Consider the following 23,830-nt stretch of genomic DNA (forward strand, 5'->3'; position numbering starts at 1 on the left):
AGAGAAGCAATGTTCTGCTTTTAATCAACATTTTCCTGGCATCCTCTTTCTTGTGCTGACCTCGGTGCAGCAGTGCAGAATGGAGGGGTCTCTCTCCCTGGCTCTCATTTGCTACTTCCATATTACACAGGCTTGACCTCCTTCCCTCGTGTCCCAGTCCCTGAACCGTGCTTGGCACCTTGCAGCAATTCCAGACCTCTGGTAAAAGGCCGTGCACTGCATTTCATGTGTATGTGGAAGGCTGTGTCCTTCTGGAGTGTGTAATTAAATCCAGAGCTGCCAAGGTTGAACCACGCCGAGGAGTCACCGTGAGTCATGTCACTGTTTATAGGGCTGTAGGAACTGTCCATGGTGTCCCCGTGCTTTGTCCCCAGCCTGTGCCCGTGGCATGGTGAGCACAAGCTTATTTGCCGAGCAAATTGCACAAGCACAAAGGAGCAGAGCTGGAAGCTGCATCAATAGCAGCACACCTGCACCTCTAAGGCAAGGAGGGAGTGGGAATAGCACCAGTGGGATACTGACAAATCAGGAATTGAAGGTACATAACATAAACAGCACATTTGCCAGATGAAAACCCAGCAGGATGATGATAAAGTGCACAATGTTTATTGATAGCTGAATGACTATTTGTTTTCAAAAAATGCATTTTAGAATTTAGCATAAACTCAGTAATCTGATTCTGGCACAGCTTACTATTTATTAGGAAATATAGAGGGGTTTTACAGCTATTTTTCACCTTAGGGAGAAAATAAAAAAATGAAAAAGAGAGATTTTATTTTAATAGTACTGACTTCCTAATCTAAGCACTCTTAGCAGCTTGGCTACAGAGTAGAAAGAAATGGTGGATATTTCCATTTATCCTTTGTTATGGGACACTATCACCTCTCTATCTCCATCAGCAGAGCTAGGTAATAATTTACTGCAGTGGACTCTGAGGGATATCAGCTCCAAGCCGCTCCAGTCCAGGCAGTTTGTCATCATGAGCTTTCAAGAAGTTAAATTAAGTTGATTAAGGGAGAAGATCTGTCATGTCAGCATTTTTGCCCACCTAGAAGGCAGCACTCCTTCCTTCCCTCCTCATTCCAGCCTGTCTTCCTTATGCTGAGTTTTCTTGTGTGTGGAAGGAGCTTTGAAGAGCTGCTTTCTTAGCTGTGCCTCAGAAATAGCAAATGTTACATGTATGGAAATGTAAATGAGGCTGATTAGGCAAGTGCTGTGGTTCGAGGGAAAAAGTTCAATCAGAACATGAAGAGCAGGAAGAGTATTTGGCCACTGTGCATGATCAGCCCTTCAGCAGCTGCCAAGGAGATAGTAAAGCTTGGGAAAGCAGGGCCTAGGAAAGGCAGCCAGCAGCTGTGAAAGATAAACACACATGCCTGGTATAACACTGTCTTCCTGGAAATGTTAACATCTTGACCCATAGCAAAATTTCTTCATCCTTTGCTGATCTCCTTCAGGAGCCTGTTTGGCTGTGGCCCAGCACAAAGCTTGGTGCTGTGACTCAGTGTTCAGTGGCTGCCTCAGCTGAAGTCCACAGGCTGTAGCTGACTTTCACGTGGTTCTTTGTCCTCCTGCCCAAACCAAGGCTGAGCCCCTGCCGGGGAAGATGGACATGGCTACAGCACTGAAAAGTACAGCAAAGCCTCTGGCCACATCAAAGGGAGCTCCTGGTCTTAACCCTGCACTTCAGGAGCTCTCCAGATTAGTCCCGAGCTTGTTTTCTTCTCTGAAAAGAACACATTTCCTTTGGCCTGTCACATAACTGCTAATATTGAAATAAACATTCAGTGTTGTTGGAACAGCTGAAATTAATCCCAGCACAAATTTGCTAGAAGGAAAATACCTATTGTGAGGAGCCCTGGAAGAAGGCAAATATTTTTTGTCTGTCCTCCTGCTCTGTAGCCCTCCCCTCTGTGGGCACACATCAGCAGCTCTATCCAGTCCCATTCCTTGGGTGTCCTGCAGTGCAGGAAAGGATGGCTTGCTGGCAAAAACAATTCCAGTTCCGTGAAAGGCTATAGCATGAAGATAATTAATTAAAACTATTGGGAGTTCCTGTGAAACAGTCTGTGATTAAACATAAGGATTTCTCGTGGAACAATTAGGTGAATTTGGGCTCAGATGTCTCTCCTGACTTCATGGCCGCTGGTGAAATGGTTGGAGTTCTGTCTGTTTTAATGGATTCAGCTTTAGTTATGAATCTCATCAAGAACAACCAAAGCAAAGGACACTTTAATTTCATTTAATTTGTAGGTGTTCTGTGAGTTAACTTTGACTACAACAGAATAGGAAAATGCAGTTTGCCTTGCTATTGGGAACACCAACATGTGAAGAGACATGAGGATGAGCCTCCAGTGCTCACACCTGTATCTCCAGTCTCATACTCCTGGGGAGAGTGGCAAAGGCTGTGATAGTGAAGTTTCTCTATCAAATGTTATCCCTTAGAGCCAAAGCTGGGTCAAGAGCCAGTTCTTTGTTCCCTGAAGTTTGCTGTGAACACAACTATTGGGATTTTTGGAGTTCCATGTAACCATTGTCCCATTCTGATGGATATTCTGGCAAGGGGAAGCATTGGAGTGCCAGGGCTGTAGTGATCTCTTTAGACAGAGGAGTGCCTCCTGACAGTTAGGTACTGGTGAGACACACTAACTTTGGATCAGTGCAAGCTAAATGTGATCTGCAGGCAAGGAAAACATGGATAGGCCATGAACCTTGCCTGGAAATGGTGGGATTGCTGGGATGTGTAGCACAGGATGTGCAGACCTTACCTTTGGCTCTCTTTTAATGAGTAATTTGAAAGTAATGCTGATATGGAGCAGCAACTTTCTGCTCTTTTCACTAAGCTCTTAGCACTGGCTTGCAAAGATCACGGCTGTTTCTCTGTAACTACTGATAATTTGTGTTTTCCTTTTGACTTTTCAACTTCATTTCAGTTACGAATTCCATTACACAGCGTAAGGGCATTGTGTGACACAGACCTTTCCCTTCTCTGGAAAGCTTACAGCCTAAATGCACGAGAGAGGAGAAGAAGGCTGGAAGTTTTCTGAAGGCAAAGGAAAATTTGCTAAATCCTCTCTTGGGGACCAGCGAAACAGAGATGTGAATTCCTGGGCTGGTGGAAGGGGAACAGAGTCTCTAAAGGAGGAGGAAAGAGAAGAGCTGAGCTTGGCTTGTTTTGTGTACAGAACAAAAGCTTAAATGGTCTCCTAATTGCTGCCAATACCTGGGAGTAGTTCGAGCTAAAGGATGGGGACAGCATGCACGTAAATACCAAGAAAATAAGTAAATAAGTAATACCAAGTCCAAAAGCCCCCTTGGTTTTTGAGAAGGCTTGGGCAGATGACAATTCCCTTCTTTCTTCTGGTTCAACAGAAGCCACAGTCCAAAGCTCTTGCAGTGTCAGGTCTTTAACATTCACACCACCAAATGTAATTAAGCTCTGCGAGGGCAGCACCCTGGGTAGAATTTATCTCTTGGTTTGTAATGCTTTAATTTAGTATCAAATATTCATGGACTGGCAGGGTCAAGTAGGGATAGAAAAGTACTGTAACAGGCATTGGCAAAGTAGGATGCTAAAGAATTCAGCTTGAAGGTTAGTCATCCATGGAAACCCATTAGGAAAAATACTGTAAATAACTTCCTGCATCTGTGAGTCTCAGAGCTAAACAAGAGCCACTCCTGCTCCGACCCTCAGAACTGCCAGAGCATGGGGTGTGCCAGGTCACACACAGAATATGAAGCAGAATTATATAGTTACATATCCAAACTCTTCCAAATACTGAAGCTTGTTTGGTGTGCTCTGCACTGAACAAGTCTGTTGCATCACGGGTTTAAGGGACAGAAAAGGCTGGGTTTGAGGGAATATCTTGTAAATGCCTATAAAAGGTTTTTGTAAGACCAAATTATTTTTTGGGTATACCCTGCGTGGTTTAAAGCCTGGAAAATTATGCTTATTGACTTCAAAGGATCAGGATCTACACTGTCCAATTTAATATTCGCAAAACTAATTTATTCAACAAATGAAGTTACTGAATTAAGAAAAATGAATGGATTTATTCATTCAGGAAGATGTTTTTGAGGCCTGAAGGGTGTGTTTGGTGTATCTAATAGGGAGTTCTCAGGTTGGACAGGCTGGGCTGGGAGGAAGGGCAAACACCAAATCCGTGGGACCATGCAGGGAAATTACTGAAATTCAGAGCAGCTGGGAATAAATAACGAGCTGGTCAAAGGCCAAGTGTCTTCTTTTGCCTGTCATCAGGTGAGAAAAGAGGGAGGAGAAAAATAATTGGGTGAGCAGGAGCAATGTGGAAAGAGGAGCTGCACAATCTGGAAGCAGATGGGACTTCAGGAAGTGTGTGGACACAGGGAGCTGATGCTGAATCTCCAGCAGTAAAACACCCGTGGCCTGCTCTCTCCTGTTTTCCCAGTTGCCTCTCAAAAGCCCTGGTAGCTACAAGGAGAAGAGAATTGGGTGAAAAGAAAAGTCATTTGGAGCCAGAAATGCCTGCAACTTAAACCTGGTGCTGTAGCTGCCAATTGAGCTTCCAAGCCAGGCTGGGTGCTGGGAGAATGAGACCTGAGAAAAACCTGTCATTTGAGCCAGGATTTCCCCTTTATCTCACAGCAGCATGCAGTGAGGAAACTACCTAAGGATTGCATTTCAGACAACCAAAAATCCGAAAGACAAGAAATTCTGCAGGAGTACAACACACAAGCCTTTAAAAAGCTTATATGTGTATCTGTAAATATGTCAAAAGCCATATATAGCTAAACTCACACACCTACGTTGTGCAGAAGTTCTGAGATTTCTGAACACTCCAAAGACGCAAAACTTAATTCTGCAAAATCCTCAGGCACCTTTTAGAGTTAAATTTATACTGATGTAATTAAAATGGTAATACAATTTGTTTAAAAAAGAGTATTTAAATAATTCATTTTCCTATTGGTTCTGTGGAGTGTGCTTAGGTTTAGCAATTATATGCTAACTGAAAATAGCCTCTCTTGTAATGATTTCATGATAATCTGACCTTTGATGGTCCTGGCTCACAGCAGCTGATACTTTCTGCAGAGTTTACAGACTGTAAAGTAGTTAATATCAATGAAATACCACTGCTGGCCCTTTGATGTATTTGGGTCCTTGAACACTCCCTTTTCTCTCTGTCTTGAGCTTTTTTTTTTTTTTTTTCCTGCTGTCCCTGACTCTTGGGAGCCTGGCCACTGGAGTGCTCCTGATGAAGGGCACATCCCAGCTGAGGGGTCAGTGGTGAGCACCTTCTCTTTTGGGGTTCAGAAGACATAACTGACAATATGCCAGCCTTAATTTGATTTAATATTAAGCACAATAATAGCTCTTGAAAAGCTGTCTTTCAGGGAAAGGTAATAAGGGTATTAATAAAAACAGGTGAGGAGAGGTGCCCTGGTTTTAGCTTCCTGCATTATTTCATCACTGTCAGTCAGTGCAGAACTCCCTCGAGATTATTCCTGTGTAGTTAATAACATTGTTTCTGTGATGACTTTAATGACTGAGCCTTTCTTCCATCCTTAGCTGTGACAATAACCACTCTGCTTTTTTTTCCTTCAACAAGCTATTGTGTGGGGTTCAGCACATTAAGGAACATTTTTAAATGTAGAGGTTTCCTCTAATTAAAGTTATTGGCAAAAGATTGCTTGTCCAGTCATTAGCTGGTGATGAGTACTGAAAGAAATTATATCTTGTACAGAGTATTACACTTTTCCTGCCATGCTTCCCCCTAAAAAAAGAACAAAATGATATAAAAATAAGCAGTAAAATTGCAAACTCAGGCACTCAGAAATTAGATAGTGCCAGAATGATGGGTGCCTGGATCTGTTCTTCCCCACTCCTGATCATGAGCTTTTCCTCTTTCTTATCTCTTGCCCTCTACCTTCCTATTTTTTCCTTTCATAAAATTACCATTTCTCCAGAAGTCTTAATTTTTAACCTTTTTAGAATTTTTTATGTTAAGACCAAATGTCTTTTTCTGCTGCTGTGTCTTGAAAAGAGAGAAATAATTTTCTCTGCTTTCCAACTTTTCCAACACCCCCCTCCATAACCTCACCTGTAATTCAAAAAAAGGTGTTTGCACACCTTGAGGGAGCCACTGTTTGTTCACTGCTGCAATAATTGTGTGTGGTAATAATGGTACATTTAAGATGTCTGGTCATTCTGGACATGATTGAAAAATTTCCTGTTTCCTGTAAGATTGTACATCTGGCTTTTTTCAGAAACCACACAGAAAATGCAATGAGTGGGAGAAGTTTTTAATGTGCCCCCTCGAAGAAAAGTAGTGGAATTAATGCAGAAGAAAATCTTATTTTAAGGTTAGAGCAGTCACTGCAGATTAAAGGCTGTTTCCCTGGTTGGTGGCACCCTACATAACCTCAAAAAGTGGAGTTTACATTTCTGTCTTAAAGTATACCTCTGAATTTGAAAATCAGATCATTGACTAATTGCTCACATCTTATAAATTATGAAACTATCCTTGAAGGAGATTTTAACAATCTGTTAAAGCCTGAGTAACAGAATTACTCTCCAGCTTCCAGATAAACAAAACAAAAACACAGCTTTAATAACAAGAACCCTCTTCACTTTTTATCTAAATGGAAATAAACCTAATCAAAAGCCAGCAATTAATGAATCTCTTCAGAGTTTCTATTCTTGAAAAGATTAGAGCTAAAAAGGCTGAAATAGTTTCAATAGGTAGGTGTGATGTTGAGCTCAGATGTTGTATTTATATATGCTCAGCTAGAAATAAAAGTTGCTTAAATCCAATATCTGGATGAAGAGTTTTCTCTTCAGTGAAACCAGACAAACAGTTAACAACTCCAATATTCACTAATTTCAGTGTGCAAAAATGTCCTAGAGCACCAATAAAATCAGTTCCTCCCAGGAAATGCTTTAAAAATACTCATTAAGAAGTGGATGTTGCACGTATGAAACGAACTGAAAGTGAGTTTTTAGGAAACTTATTTCCTTGGAAAAGGGAAGCAAAGCTCTCCAAAAATAAGCAAACTGCTTTTCCAGGATTGGACAGCCAGCTATTTGCTTCTTGCAAAAATGCAGACTGAGAATGTTGAGCTGAAATTTGGCAAGGTTAACACATTTTCACTACATGCAGTCAGTTCCTGTGTCCAGAAATAGAAGCAGCCTTTTGCTTGCTGGAGTGGCGGGACACCTTCACCTGCAGTTTAAATAGAAAAATTAGAAAAGTCCTGTTGTTCAGCTCCACCTCTGTACCAGATCTCTGGGATGTTTCATTCATTCTGCATTATTCCAAAGAGGGGGAATTGTAACAGCCAAGAGCTCCTGTTGCTTCCATAGCAGAGACTGAAGAAGCGTTAATAAATGCATTTAATTTACTTGTCTAACTATAGATTTCCCTGTAATTCATACCAACTAGCCTGGCTATGTAGTAGGAAAAAAGCAATTACAATCTGTGATGTACAAAGCCTGTCACTCACCATATATCAAATGAAGAAATAAAGGTCCCTTGTTCCATTAAATGACCACAGAACATCCCTAGGATCTTCACAGGCACCGTGCTTACCATGGTTTGCAATTCTGGACGCCCTGTTAGAGCTTGCACTGCATTTGTCATGGGCACTCTTCCATCTGACTTCTGCTCAGACACCTGAACCTTTCAAACCCACGGTGGGGAAGGCATCCTTCTTCCCTTCTGCTTTTTGTTCACTGTGTCTTTTGTTCCTCTTCAGCCACGGGCTGTCCCAGCTTGTAAGCTGGAGAAGCCAGGAGTGCTTCTGAGCTGTGAGAGACTGTGAGCATCCATCCATCTCCTCCTCCTCCTCGATTTCTTCCATTTTCTTCCCTTGGGAAGACTTGGGAATGGATAAATGAGCTCCAACCAGTCTTATGAGCCAGACGACCAAGTAAGCAGCCTGCTAAGATTAGTTCAGCTTAGACACAAGCAAAAACGTGAAGGGACAGTGAGGAATTCAGTGCCCTTTTCTTCTTTTGGTACGGGATGCCTTGTCCTGCCAAAGTAAATCCAGCACCTTGGTTCAGCCCCCTGACATGTCAGGATGCCTGTGGCAGTGCAGCCAGTGGAAATGTGACCATGAGGGTTTGACAAGACAGCCCTCACGTTGGCTTTTTCAGTGAAATTGTCCCGAGACCCTCAAATGCACTCAGCTTCTCACTGCCTGTGCCTCTCTGAGAGAAATTGGTAAAAAAAAAAAAAAAATAGTCGTTGCACATGATTATTACTTTCCTAAAAATCCTTCCACAGTGTTGGTATTATTTAGTTTATGAAGTAGCAGTTTGTGCAATTTTATGTTGCCTGGAAAGAAACTGTGATTTACTAGATTTGAAGCTCCCAAAAGCAGAGAAAGCAAAAGGCATCAATCTGTGCTGTTGGAAATTCTGTAACTGGACAGCTATAAGCTGATGTGGTTTGAGTGTCTGCAAAATGCAGCTACTACTGAGCAGCCTGAGTGGTAAAGCATTTTGTAACAGCATAATGCTCTCATTGTAGTCTTTTCAATCTCATTTAGGACTAAGCTTTCCCTTGGGAGATGATACAATAAACTCTTCTGGAAACCACGCTGCAAATACCTTGAAGGCCAATCAGGTAATAGAGTCTTCCTGTAAAAAAGCCTGGCTAAGCATGTGTCTTCCACAGCGTTCCTCAGGACAGACAGATGTTAGCTGTGAACACGGGGTTGTTACAGAGTGCAGGTCATGTTCTTCAGCATAAACAGTTTAGGATTTACTGTGTGCTCTCAGCAAGCCTGGGCACCTCAAAGTTCTTAGCAGATACTTCTAAGCAGATAAACAAACAGAGGAATTATGTTTTAGACTGCAAACATTGGGAAGACTCTCAGATACTGATGGAACCCTGCTCAGTTTCTCTGTTCAGATGATATTTTCAACTAAAAAGTGGGCAGAGACACGTGGGGCAAGCTGACACCTGAGCTTCAGTTGAAGCAGTATTAAGCAGGCAGAATACTTTGGTATGTCATTAGAAAATATATTTCAAAATTTGAAAGCAAAATGATTGGGGGTTTTGGTCCTGTTATTTGCCTATTTCTACTTAGAGTTCCCATTCCCACATTATTTTATTATTATTTTGTTTTTCAAGTCCCAAATTGTTTTCTCATCAGTACTTTAAAAATGAGTCAAGATACATATTTCAAAGTCTCTCCATGTTTTTTTATCGTTCCAAATGCCAGATTTGGATGTTGTCCTGCAATTTAAAAGTATTTCTAGACTGATATTTGTTTTTCTTCCAAGGCCTCCCTAGACCCCACTGTAATGTATATTAGCTCAGACACAGCCAAACTTACCTCAGATAAGCAACAGTGTGTTTCCTACATCGAGCTCAGTAAATAAATAACTGCACAGCTAATCCTCCTATTTTAATGTATGAAAATTCCCACTCTTGGAATAATGCAATGTAAAGACCAGCCATTCAGAAAACAGAGCTTTCAGTTCAACAGCTCCCGAGTTGGGTTCTGTAAATTATGTAGCACAATCCTTACAGATTTCCAGTGGCCTTAAGAAAAGATGCATCTGACTGACTGCTGCTTTAGAGCTGAGGGAATCGAGTGCTGTGTTCAGGTCACTGATCTGCTGCTCAGGATGTTTTGTAAGCATGTTACCAAAGAATTCCAGATGTCTGTGAGAGAAGGAGGATGAGTTAAAGTTCTACCAACTGTCATAAATAACTGAATCACAGTTTGATTCTGCAGCAGGCAACAGTGTAGGTACAGCTTTTAATGAAATTAAATCCAAACCCTTCCTTTGCTGTTAATACAAATTGAAAGACTACCAAAAGATCCTCTTTCTTTATTAACCAATTTGAATAAAAACTGCATTTTTAGTGCTGTGGACAATAATCTTTCTGCAGCTGCCAAGGCAGCTCTAGTTAGAATACACTGCTTGCTTCTGACCAGGCACTAGGAAATGTTTTCTACAAGCTGTGTTCTGGTATTGATCAGCGTGCTCAAACTTAAGGGATTTTTACTGAAGCTTGTATAAAGTACCTGGAAAACCACTGGTGCTCAGGAGGGCTTAACATCACAATTTCACAAGTGTTGATGTAATTAAAGGGTGCACAGCGTGGAAGGAATCAAGACACGAGCTTGTGGTGGGACAAAATTCCTCACGTGCGTGCCATGTTAGCTCTGACATAGTCTCTAAATGGGGTGTCCTCTCAGACAGGAGAAATGTCAGTGTGTGCCACATATTTCTCATGGTAGAAGTGCCAAATCTTTTGTCATCTCAAAGATGAGGCTTTGAGACAAGCTGGCAAAGGTTGGATCCCATAAATACCTGAACTGCTTTGAAAATCTCAGCTTCTCGTGTCATTAGAAATTCATAACCTCAATGAGCAATGCATGGAACAGCTAATTGAGCTCTATAAATTGCTGTTTCCACGTTTTTGTTTTTATTATTTCTCCCAGAGTTAGAATTGAAAGTTATCTAGCTGCTTAGAGACTACTTTAGTGTTATTCAATAAACATGATTTTTTAAATTGTGACAGTGACAGGTGTGTTGCATTGCATGGGCAAAAATGTATGGACGAAAATAAAAAAAGAAGAAAATTAATTGATGGTTACCAGCATGCTCACAAACATGCCTGACTGAATTTTTGAACTTATTTAGACAGGTGTTGATTTTGCTTTATTGTGGGTTTTTTTCCTAGTAATAAAAATTTGTTTCCTCAAAATTGGGCCGGTTGGATGTTGGGCAGTTCTCACCAGATACAAATGCATGCTTTTTAATTGATAAGAAAGCAAAATGTGAGATACTCTGTTCAAGTCCACTTTTAATGTTTGTGAATTAAACACACTTGTTCTCCAGGTGATCCTCCCCTCCTGTGCTTGTACTTACTGGTGCTTTCAAGTGAGATTTAAGTAGATCCAAATGTTCTTTGTTTTTATGGAAAAGGGGAAACCACCCTAAAAGAGAATTAATTGTCAGTGGTCCCACAAGTGTGAGCTGACCCCTGTGGCAGGTTTTTGTTGCTCTGACTCCGAGCTGGGGACAAGTGTCTGGTCAGCTGAGGCAGCAGGGACATGACTAGATCAGGTTCAGCGAGTGGATAAATGTGTCTGCAGCTGAAATAAACCCCACAATAGAGTTCGGTGCCTCTGCCACAGCCCAGCCTTGCTGATGGATGTTAAGAAGCCTTGGTAGTGTTTATAAGAAACATCAGCTTCCCTAATCGTTCATTGATCTGTTTTTCTGGGCGGAATGATGAAGCTTTCGCTGTTATTTTGCTCTGCTTCACTCAGATTCACTTGATTCGAACCAAAGGACGATTTAAGATGCCAGGGCACAATTTTACTCTCATTTACTCCCAGCTGACAGGATAATTCTGGTTTTGCTGTTGGGAGCTTCAAGTGCTTCATCTGTGCTCAGCTAATATTAGTTGTAATTAAGGGAATGGGCTGTCTAGAGCTCATTTTTACAGTTCATCACCTGAAAAAGAACCTCCAGAAAGAACTCTTTTGCTTTTGGTGTCATTTTGAGTTTCTTCCTCACCCTCTGCAGGGCTGCCCATCTTGGCGTGCACCCCTGGGGAGGGGCAGCATCTTCACTGGCTCTGTTCTTATCACAGGGTAGCTTTTTTATGTTTAAAAACCAAAAAATTGGCTATGTTGGGGCTTGTAGAGTGTGTTAGGAAATGGGTTAATAGAATGACATGGCTATTCCTGGGGTGCAGGACAGTCCTGGACAGCAAACTGTGGAGTACAAGTGCTCATCTCCTGTCTGAAAATGGAGATAAAGGGCTTTTTTCCTGGTTTATATATCAGGACCCTGTGTTTGGTGTGTTTTTTAAGCAGCTCATGAGGCATTAGATATATCAAGGATTGATATTTTTTTCCCCCTGGCACTCCTTTTCTTTCTGCTGGAAGCTTGTCCTTACCCAGGGGCTGATGCTCGACAGGCTCAGTTTCCTTTTTGTCTTTCCTGAGGGACAGACTGATGGGAAATGTGTTTTTGCAAGTGCCTGCAAGCCCTAGCAGGAAAATCAGCCTGAGAGATGGCACTCACTGTTGTGAGCCACTCCACCTTCTTGGAACACAGATGGAAGCTGGAGCAGAGCAGCTCAACCAGAGCATCAGGATACCTGAGTCCAGGTTACCTGAGTCCAGGATACCTGAGTCCAGGATACCTGAGTCCAGGATACCTGAGTCCAGGATACCTGCCCAGGAAAGTGTCCAGCCTGGAATTGAAGGGATGAGAGGTCCCAGTCATGCCTGACCTTGGCCCGAGGTGCAGGGGAGGAGATGTGGCTGCTGGTCCCACCTGGCAGGAGGATTTGTGTGTCAGTGTGGAAGCCAACAGGTATCTCTGCAGTGACTCCAGCAGGGCTGGGAGTGAGCTCCAAGTGGGCAGGTGTCCATTTGCAGCCAGAGTCAAATTAAAACTTGCAGTGCCTGGCAAAGTGACAGTGTTGGCTGGGAGTGGCCAAAACTTGAGATGTCTTCTGCATTCCCAGTGCATTTTTTTTTCAATATGGACCAGTCAGAAAACACCCTGCAAACCAGAAACTAGTCAGAAGCCATCCTTCAAAGCAGGTTATTGTTCTGCATTTTTCATTCCTATTTCAATTTAAACCCAAAATGAAGCCCTGTCCTAATATAAAAGACTACTAGATTTCGTTGGTCAGGTGGTTGTTTCCTAGGAAATGAGAAACTCTTTTGGGTTTATTTTCATAATTTTGTTTTGCAAGCATGAACATGGTAGTGTCTCCAGCAAATAAATGTGTATTGCAATATGGTGGAAGCCATGGGACTGCAAAGAACCTTCTGGTTGGTCAATCAAAATACTTGCCATAATTTGTCATTTCAGTTGGTTAAGCCAAACAAAGTGCAGGGCTTCTGAGGCAGTTCACAATTATCAACAACAGAACTTTGTCATTTTCTCTGGTGGACTATTGTTTTGTTTTGGACTTTTTTTTGGCTGTTTTTTTTTCTCCCAAGTTTTGAATGAAGATTTGCTGCTCTGTGTGTGTGTGGGGCATTTCAGTTCTGTGCTGAATTGCAGCCCTTCCAGGTGGAATTGCTGTTTGGCAGTAAGACATACCCTAAAAATAGAAAATGTGGTTATAAGTGACAACAATTGGCAGGGAGGACCTGTTCAGATGCAATTTTGGAACTGCTTTTAATTTTTTCCACTCAATTCCAAGTTAAACATCCATTTAAATTAATTAGAGCAATTACAGTATCCCTAGAATATCAGTGGAGAAACTGAAGCCATGAGTGTAATTTAAGTATTTCCTGAATTCTGAGGAGCTGCTAAAAAAGCCAGCTTAAAGAAATTTTTGCATATGATGAAAAGCAAATCCCTGACCGAACTGGCTAAGCTCAAATATCTGAAGGCAAAGAGCTATCATGAAAGTGCTCTAAAGCTTCTGATTATAATGGAATCAGTGTCCCAGGGTGGGATGCAGCTCTACATTTAATACTTAGCTGCTGAACCATGCTTCTCCACTACCTCCACTCCCTGGGTTCTCATCTGAGTCCTGTCAGGACTTGGTTTAGGACTTGGCCTTGGTTTAGGTGCCAAGCAAGTCTGGAAATGGCTCCACAGCTTTTTCAGCAGCTTCAGCTGAGTACAAATGCTTGACTTCAGAAGGACAGCTAGATTTTGTGGCCTAGAAATCATTCCTTATGAACACTGCCACACGTATTAATAACCTTGCAGGCTTTTATAAGCCTAATTAAAAGGCTTGTGCACACTTAAATGTGAAATCATGGCAAAGTGCTGAAGCAGCAAAGCAGGATCCTGTCCTTGGTGCTGCAAATCCATTGCTGCCTCTCTTTATTAATGATACACACACGACACATTGAATTCTCTGCCTGCTGTTACTTGTCGGGTTGTTTTTATTACAGTATCGACTGGAGTCCCCATCATGTTGGTTGTAGTCTGGGCACGTTACCCTGAGCAGAATTTTTCTTTCAGTGTTTTGTTTAAGGTATTGACTTTGCCAAAGGGAAGGGAGAAGTGCGTGCAGCCACTTAAGCACACAAGTAGTGGTATCAATTTCTGGCTGTTAAAATATGCACACACACACAAACACAGCACCATGCAGTGGCTACAGGCACAGGGTTAGGTGAGAAACAGACTCAGGAGATTCTCTCCAACACGGATATTCTGTTTCCAGGAGCATCCATCCTGCACCAAGACCTGCTGAGAATGGTGGGGTCATTGTGAGTGTTGAAATGACATTTTTCAAAGGCATTTGCACATTTCTAGGACATTTCTTTCAATTCCTTAGAATGAACTTTATTTTCTAAAGGAGCATATTTCTCTGGTTTTGGGCATTCTGTTGTTTTTTTTTTTTCCTAACAACATCTTAGTTCTGTTAATACTTTGGACTTCAAAAGAGTTTTTCTAGTTACTGGGTTTTGGGGTGTTTTTTCCCTTTCCAGCCCAGGCAGTCAATTCCTGAATATGAGCAGGAGGGTTCTTGAGCAGTTCATCTAAAGCCAATGAAGATTTTGGCCAACTCAAAGGTGCAGCAGACATTTTGCTAAAGGTTTGGGTGGCACTTTTGATTGAAGACAGGGATATATGGGCGTGGATGGTTCCAGCACTGCCAGATGAAACTTGGAGACAAATCTTTGCAAATGTTCAGTGATCAGTTCCGTTTGAAAGTACACAAAGAGGGTATTAATATATATGTGTTATCTTTATTTCCCCTTCCAAAGTGGCCCCCCCTGTCTCCCACCCGTTCCTCTTTGATGGTGAGCTCTTCCAGAGGTGTTTTCCATGTAATGACTCTTCAGTCCCACCCTGAAATACACTGTACAACACACAGTAACTTGCAGACACTCATCTCATCTGAACTGTGGCATTGCCCCAGTGGATTCTGTTCATGTACTGCAGAGGCCCCTGACCTGCTCTCTGCTTTGAGCTGGGCAAAGTCATCCTTTTGTGAATCCTTAATACCTTACAGTGAATTTCTGATAAAAACGGCTACCTCTTTATTTTCTCTCTTTTTAACAGCTATTCCCAGTAAACTCACTAAAATTAAAACAGGGATGTGCTTGAAATCATTAAGTTGGAACAGAATTAGTTTTCTGTGTGTTTTATTTTTTTTTTTTTTTTTGTCTTGTGTAGCAGCATCTTGTGCTGAAGCTTCCACTGTGTGGTGAATTCATGGCTGATGTGTTTGTTTCATTCCTGCCTTGCAGTCTATCCGAGAAGTCACAGGCTACGTGTTGGTGGCTTTGAACCAGTTTGAATACCTGCCCCTGGAGAACCTGCGCATCGTCCGCGGGACCAAGCTCTACGAGGAGCGATACGCTCTGGCCATATTCCTTAACTACAGAAAGGATGGCAACTTTGGCCTCAGGGAGCTTGGCTTGAGGAACCTGACGGGTAAGTGAAACTTGGCAATGTGGTGGATTAGTTGCAAGGAAAAAAAAAAAAAAAAAAAGAGTTTGTTGAGTATTTCCTCAGTGTTTTCAGTCACTTGCATCCTGCAGGAGACTGAGGTACCACCGGAGCCTGGCAGCTGTGTGTTCTCTGAGGGGTTTGTTGGTGCATCATTTTTTTGGTTCACAAAAGTACTTCTCTCCATAATGATCAAAGGCTGCCCATGAGAGTCATGGCAAGAGCATATTTGAAGCAAAAACAGTTGTTGAAAGAGTATGTGAACTTTGTGTCTCGATACCACGAGCATGTTGGGTTTCCTTGTGATCCTTCATTATTGCACACCTGTTCCTTCAGGTGCTGGGTATTTTCTGCCAAGTTACCTTAGCTTTAGCATCCCCTGTGCCTCTGAATCTTTGGTTTATTTAATTTTAGAACTCCCTTTTCTAAGCAAAAATAGTGCATTACATATAGTGAGAAAAAGTGCTTCTTTTTTTGAGCCAAAAATGTAAGCAAAGTCCACAGCTTCATGTTTACCTGTAAATTCAGGGCTGGATCATGCTATGGGATAGATCAACAATTCATTTCCTCCATCTGAAGATCCAGAGTCAGTGGTTTGGGAGATTAAAACTTGCTAAATATCAATGGACTGTAATTTAATAAAGAGCAGGCAGTGGATCTTCTTAGGGAGTTCACTGGAAGTATTTTATTTATACCTGGTTCCTCATCAACTATGGTAATTTCTACCCTAAACTGGTAATTTGGATGTGCCCTTGTATCTGGTAGTGGCTGAAAGGTGACTGAAGATCACTGACCTGAGCTGGCTGTAGAGATTGAACCTCAGTATGGAGAGGTGGGAGCCTTCTGAACTATATTTAGACACCCTTCCCTCTGCTTTTTTTGTCTATTAGTATTCAGAGTAGCACAAGTGCTTACAGTTCCCTCTTCAGCCTCACCTGGCTGTACAGCAAGGCTTTCAAAAACAGGAGGGTAAAGAAAGCCTGAAATATTTTACAAAATAAACCAATTTTGAATGACTCTGATTAGGCTCTTTCCTCTGGTCATATTCTTGACAATTTTCTTTACTGAGACCATCATGCCAATATCAGAGTACTTCCCAAATGTCCCTAAATCCCTGCCATCAAATACTCTTCACTCTGTCACTGTCATAATCCAATTTCTTCCTCCTCTGTTCCCATATTTCTTTCCACATTTCTGGCATAGGGAGTTCATTGTGACTGTCTATGCCTTCACACCATACAGAGCCACAGCATTGGGTGATAACAGCATTATCTCTTTCTTTGTGCATGTTTTCTGGTCTTTGAGTCTCAAAATGCCTTGTAAAGATACTTGGCTGGGTGAAACTGAGACAGAGAGGTGAGGTCAAGGCCAGAGGATGATGGAAGTCTTTCCTCTTGGTCTGAGGTGGTTCTGCCAGGTGAGAGTTGTACTCTTAGGGCTCATTTAGCTATGGCTTTGCTGCTCACTAGGGTAAAAAAAAACTTACCTTGTGGACTTCTGTTCAAATTTTCTTCATGAACCAGCATCCCTGTGCCAATTGGCAGTTCCTCAGACTGCAGAGATGCCCTGTGGGAGCTGCTGTGACATGACACACACAGCACCAGCCCAGCAAGTGGTTTCATTTTCATTTGAAATGTCTTAAGAAAAGCAGCCTGTGAATCTCTCCCAACATGAGATCATCACATCCACTTCTTCTGATTTAGGTGTTTACAAAGGCCTCTGATGGATTATTGGACTTGAAATGAATTGTTGTCTTCTAGAAGAAAAGTGCCCTAATAACACCAGCTTGTCTCCATGGAGCACTTAAAATAGCTTCTGTGTGCTGAATGTGAGCCAGTGTGTGCTTGAAAACACTCTTAATGTTTTCTAGACAACATGCCAGTGCCTCATGAGTCTCTCCAGCAGCTGTTCTCTGACCATTTTGTGCACTGGTTGAGATGCACGGGGCTATTTTAACCCACACCCCCCTCTTGCTGTGCACGCTCTTCCCGCAGCGTGTTCATACTTCATTAATTTTCCCGACACATCCTTAGCACTAGTAGCTGCATGAAAATAACTGGTGGATGTGGGAGTGGGTGATGTTGCAAGGCTGTGATGGATCAGCTGTATCTGAGCCTAGTTTTTAGTTTTAGCCCAGAAACCATGGGTGAGCTGCTAAAGCAGCCCCCGAGAGCTCGCATTCTTCAAGTCCACTGCAGATTTGAAGAGACTGGCTTTGAATCGTGCAGCTCTTCCACTTGACTAAAATATAACATGGTTCTTGTCCTGCATGTGAAGAATTGTCATTCCAGGCTCATGCCTTGTTCACAGGAGTTTGGGAAATTCTGTTTTTTATTCGTGCAGTGCTGGATGATAGGCTCCTGAGGGTATTTCTGCCTAGTGCTGTACAGTGTACAAACACGAGCCCTACTCCCTGTGTTAAATAAATGAGGAGGCTGCTCTCACCTGCAGATTCTCCTCAGACACAGGGTTTCAGTCTCCTGTGCTGTACCACTGCAGTATTTTCTATGTGTTGTTAACAGCTGTGTTTTTATTGCCAGATATGTCTATCAAGTTTTCATATTTAAATGTAACTTTAAATGCTTGAATTTCCTCCCTTGCACTATAAAAAAAAATGACAGCTGTGAAGGCAGTTAGTTTTATCTTACAAAGAAAACATGATCCAGTTCTCACTCATGATGCCTGTCAAACCACAAGGGAGTTTTGTTTGTATAGCTCAGCCCAGGACTATGTCCTAAAATGCATGTGACACTTGCAAAAAATCTTAGCTATAAAAATCCTGTTCTCTCCTGTTGTAAAAACTTAGTCAATGGTTCCACAAACATATCAAAACGGAACTGACACTGAACTAATGAAGTGGCTGCTGCCATCTCAGCTGGACTCATCTCAGTGTGCACATCCAGCTGCCAAGAAGCCTCACCGTGAAAAGGAGGGTTTGACATCCTGGACGTAAAAGCAGGGTTTGACATGCTTGGCTGTATTCTTCAGGCTGAGACGAGCAGAGTGAGTGGTGCTGAGGGACAAGGTGTGCCAGCTCCTCCCAGTCATTGCCCGGAGCACTGCACATCACCAGTGAAAGGGAACCATCGGTGCTCACACTGGGAGAACTCCAAACACACTGATGGCCGCATCTATTGCAGCATTTATCTGCAGAGAGGGGAAAGTGGGGTGACACCCAGGTGCCAGAACCAGTTAGGAACTATCCCATATTTTCCTCTGTGAAGATGCATAAGAGAGATATACAGCAAATTATGTGTCTTTGAGCAGTGATAACCTCATCTTCCCTACTGGCCTCGGGGACAGCAGGTTCCATGCATCCTTTGAATTCTTTGAATATATTAGAATGAAGTGGACTTAGCAGTGATAAGTGCAGTAACATAAAAAAGAAACAAACGCACAGCTAAATATTTAGGGGTTTTCTTCGTTTGTTTTTCAGGAATGAGATTAATAAATTAACAGATGATAAAGTCAGATAACTGAGGTACAAGTGAGAAATGGTATTGCAGCTTAAACTGCTTGATCAGTGATAGCCAAACAAAGGAAATCTAATTCGATGAGCAGGAGAATCATAAAGAAAGGAACATTTTCACAGGTGTAGAAAGCAAATATTGTAAAATTGTAAATTTCTCCTTCAACAGATTTTTGTAATTGATTTTATATACCTTAATTTCTGATTAAATTTGGGGGTTATTTTTCTGCAGAGCAAAATTTTAATGTTTGAGAGTTATTTCTATAATGTTTTCAGTATTTTTTCCCCCCCAAAAAAGAAACTGAAAATTCTATAGTGTACTTTGGAGTGGCATCACTCCTTAAAGAGGTTGCTTTTCGAGCAGTTTTTTGTCTTTTTTCCTTAACAAGATCATTTACTTTAATTATATTGCAGTTGGAGGGAAGGACATGAGAGGAGTCAAGTTTGTCCACTGTGCCTTTTTTGGACCTAAAATTCTTTTGGAAATCGTGCTTGGATGTCTGCACAGCACCCGAGTGATGGCACACCAGGCATTTTTGCAGCAGGGATTAAGGCCACCCACTTTTTCTTACCTTGACCACAAAACCTGTGCCAGCAAGGCACAGGAAAGACATGAAGGAGTTCCTGGTGTCCAGGGGTGCCTGTGTGTGACAGGCTGCAGAAAGGGAAAATTAGGTTGGATATTAGGGAAAAGTTTTTCACAGCAAGAGTGATCAAGTACTGGAATGCTTTGTCTGGGGAGGTGGTGGAGTCACCATCCCTGCATGTGTTTAAAAAAAGACTGGATGTGGCACTCAGTGCCATGGTCTAGTTGAGGTGTTAGGGTGTGGGACACATGTTGAGAAAATAAGAAAATTACAGCCTGAAAAATATTCCAGGCTGGAGCTTCTCAGCTCTGTTCCCAGCCGATAAGCTGGTCCAGCTCAAGGCTGGGGAGAATTTCTCCCAGGGTGATAATTTGGTCAAAATAAAAAGGAATTAATAACACAGATAGAACACCTGTTGTGGTGTGTGCCCAGGCCCTGGGAATGGGGTGTCTTCTCTCTGAACCAATCACCTTTTCTCTACTCTTGGAATTGCGAGTCATGCTATAAAACCAAGTGTGTTTCTGAATAAACTTGTCTCTTTCTTCTTGTCATGACAGATGACCATGTAGCTGTGCATCTTATTTCTGCTGCACTTAAAGGGTTAAAACCCCTTTCCACGGCTACACTAGGGCATGGGTTGGACTCGATGATCTTGGAGATCTCTTCCAATCTTGTGTGATTCTGTGAATTCTGTGAATTGCCACATTCCTTCATGAGCCGGGAAGGAAGCGATGTGTAGCTTGCCTCAGGCTGGCTGTGCAACAGGTGGGCCAGGTATGGCATCTGTAACCTCGGAGAGGGGTTGCTAGGATACACGGAGGCGTGAGGAATTGGTTTCTAAATCCCTTCTGCCCCTCTGCGTGCGGGGCTGCTGCAGGAGCTCTGTGTAGGAGAAGCTGCAGTGGCTCCGGGACCGCCCAGGTGTGCTCCTCTCCCGGGTCCTTGGAGCTGCTCACGGAGGTATCGGTATCCCAGCACAGCTCTGTGGAGAGCCAGGGGGGAGGAGAAGAGGGAGGAACACCTCCTTTCCCCAGGGAAGCGTGGAGGATTCTCTGGGTGGTGCCACAGACCTCGGGGACATGTAAAGAGCCAGCCCTGAGTCCTGCTTGCTCACCCCGTCCCTGTAGAGAGAGGGAACGAGGCTTGGAGCTGCCCTCAGGCTCATAAATGCAGGTGTGCCTGCTAGAGCATGTCTGTCTTTTCTCCCCCTGTTCGACTCTTCTCTGAGGAAAAAAAAAATCATCCCATTCTGTCGGATTATCTGTAGATATTATTATGATATCATGTACATTATATATGTAGCAACAACAGGACGGGGATGCAGATACGGCAGCCTTAGAGCTTTTATTCATCAGCCTCATTTTACAAGGTGAGACACGGGAGATGGTGAAAGCCCTTGCTGTGACAACAACATCCAAAATTCTCTTTGTTACAAGATCTTTTAACAACTTTCTAGCCAACAGCATAATGTTAAAAGCTGACAAGTGTTTGCTTAAGCCAATTAATAAAGCTGCACGTACATCTTGCTTTGAACAATGCTGGCTTGTAATAGCTTAAAAACAATGCATAAAGCTTCATTATTAAACTTACAGATTTCTTCTATCTTGCTTAACATTTTCCTAAGGCCTGATTCTACTCAGCTCATAGCCTTATTGTTTCTTGTCCTTGCATCTTCAGCATTCCTGCATTCTGAGATTTGCTTTCTGAGAGTTTTCTACCTTTTCCATTTCCCACACCATTCCAGCTGCTGCTCTCCTCAGCCACCACAGGTGTGGCTGGCCCAGGACCCATCCCAGGTGGCAGTGGGAGCACGGGCTCAGGCTGCTCCCTGCCCCTTGGCATCAATGCCTGGGAACGCTTCCAGGCTCTCCTGGGCTGCAGATGTGGCCCTGAGGAATCCCAGATAAGGGACCTGCAAGCTGAGGAGCAACTGCCTCCAGCTGGCACAAAATTGCTCACAGGTCTTAGCAAGGCAAAAAAACTGTGTTTTATACGGCCAGAAATAAACACAGATTTTGAGCGTTGTGAGATTTATATTCATGAGTTTATTTTGTCCAGTAACAAAGGTGGGACATTGGGTTTTAAATTTCAGCAAAGCTAGAATTTTGTGCAGTGTCTCTGGAGGGTTTGGATATGCCTTTTTCATGCTAAATAATACAACTAATGTCTGTGATTCTTTGCAACTCATTGATCAACAAATTATGCTCTGTTTTCTTTATTTCAGAGCACTTCACTGTTTTTGAATCTGTTTATAGTGTTAGAAATCTGCAACCTTGTTTGGAATGACTATGGCAAGGATTTAAGCAAAAAGCTCATTCAAATAAGGATATACTGGTAAATGTTTTTAACTGGAAATTCAAAGGATCCCCCATGTGTGCTGGTATTCCCCTTCCCCCCAGTGCTTTCACATGAACTAGGAGTCACATCTATTGAAAATGGTCTAAACCAGCTTAATGAAAGTAATGCACAGAATTATTCTCATGAGCCAGTACTGTCATGCAGCAGAGTAACTTCATGTCACACAGCCTCTCCTGCAACAAAACAGGGTTAAAATCAAGGGGAGGAGAAAGCAGGCTAAATCCTTATCTGGTGTAAATTGGCTTACTTGCTTTGACTTTGTAATGAACTGAAATTTAAATTGCCATTTACTTCCTCCAGTGGATAATTTAATTCATACTTTAATTTATAAGTTAACTAGTGCCTAACATCCACTTAAGCCCTTTTAAGGATGTTGTGTACAGGGTGCTCTGCCAGGATTAATAGCAGCTAATGACAGCTGAGTCAAGGCATGTCTGCCTCAGGAGCTCTGGCCAGGGATCCTTGAGCCAGCATCCAGCCTTGCTGGCTTTGGGAATGGTGCTGACCACACCACTTGGGCCCTGAATAACCCAGCAGATCAATCCCGTCTGAACTATGGTCTCTGCAAACAGAAGCATGTTTCCCTGGGCTTTCAGAGTCTTAATGTTGTGGCTGCTGGGTAAAGAAGGGTCTGCAGGTAAAGACTTGGGTCTAGGGTAGATGGAGGAAATCCTTCCTAGCCCTGCAGCAGTCTCCACATCTGCAGCTTTATTTTGTGATTCATACTGCTTCTACAACAGAGCAAATACTGCTTGCCTGCTTTAATTAGACCAATTTTGAGGGTGTCATTGAAAATGCTATTCAGAGAGGATCTGGTGTGATGTGGGATTCAACTTTAACACTGTCAAACGTTAGTTTAAATTTCATTAAAAATGCATCCAGGTTTGTTGCCATTGTTACCTGATAATGCCATGTAAAATAATAACACCACTCACTGTATTTTTCCTTGGCAATTTCTCTCTTTCACCTCTCTGCAGTAGTTCTATCTGTGCATTTTTCACTTATGAAGCGAGAAATTCTCCATGTTCTGGAGGTGTGAATCACCCTTTAGCTTTCTGGAAATGTGGGCAATCAAGATAACTCCAGTAATACTGAAGCCCAGTGGTAATGGAGTAGCTTTGCCTGGCTTCTGTGACTCGAGAGCTTCAGCAGCACGGGGATTTCTGTGTCTGCATGCTTCACAGGGAGTTAAACATCTGAACAGAGTAATCCCTCCATTTCAATCACACGGGTCAGGAATGGGAGGCATTTCAAAATATCCAACTTTGGCACACAGACCTGTGCTGAGCTGCACTATAACTTAAGTAAAGTGCAGTAAGCGTTACAGTTGGGAAGGATTGTACAGTTTATAGTGACAGCCCTACTGAACAAATAGATATCCCAGCTTCCCACCGGCCTGGGAAAGAAAGGAACAGCTGAATTGTTTTCTCAAGCCTAGGCTATGTCTTGACTAGGTGTTCTAGACATTTAAATCCTTGCTGCTCCAGTAGTATATCTTCTTCAGATAAATGAAAGAAGCATTACTTTCAGTGTTTGTTGCTTGGTTTGAGTTTTTTATTTTTTTCCCCCCTTTCTCTCTACAGTCTTCTGAATTCATTGATTTTCTCATTTCCTTCTGACAGGCTACAGCTGACAAGGAATTTTGTGCTTTTGTAAAGTAATTAAAGTCTTGTGTTACATGGGGAATATAATCTATTAGCACTCCTTGGCCAAAGGCAAGTTGCTGAGCAGGATAGTCCAGTTGTCACCATCCACAGTGGGGACATGAGCTGTGAGCCACTGGTGGGGCAGAGGGAACAGCCTCCAGCCCTGTGGAGCTGCTGACTTCTAGGGCTCAAAATGGTCAGGTGTCAATGCAGTGCCTTAACTTAAAGCTCAGCAGAGGCATTTCAGTGACCTTGCACACAGGTCTGGAAAGCAGCATACGCTCACAGACCTGCATTTAAACCCAAGTTCAAGAGTGAGCTCTTTTTTTCCTAGCTTTTCTTGCCAGCCTATAGAAGTAATAAATTCGGGTTAAGGTCACCA

The 23,830-nt window shown here is 42.5% G+C and overlaps 1 protein-coding gene across 3 annotated transcripts in view; it reads left to right on the forward strand.

Moving 5' to 3' along the window:
- The window catches only part of ERBB4 (erb-b2 receptor tyrosine kinase 4), a 548,792-nt gene that overhangs the window by 275,829 nt on the left and 249,133 nt on the right, over positions 1–23,830 (forward strand). For all 3 annotated transcript variants that reach the window (XM_088167659.1, XM_088167658.1, XM_088167657.1), the window contains exon 3: positions 15,187–15,373. In XM_088167659.1, the coding sequence (XP_088023785.1) occupies positions 15,187–15,373 (187 nt within the window). The remainder of the gene's footprint in view (positions 1–15,186; positions 15,374–23,830) is intronic.

The sequence above is a fragment of the Sturnus vulgaris genome, chromosome 7 (genome assembly GCF_052056855.1).
Source record: "Sturnus vulgaris isolate bStuVul1 chromosome 7, bStuVul1.hap1, whole genome shotgun sequence".
NCBI lineage: Eukaryota > Metazoa > Chordata > Aves > Passeriformes > Sturnidae > Sturnus > Sturnus vulgaris.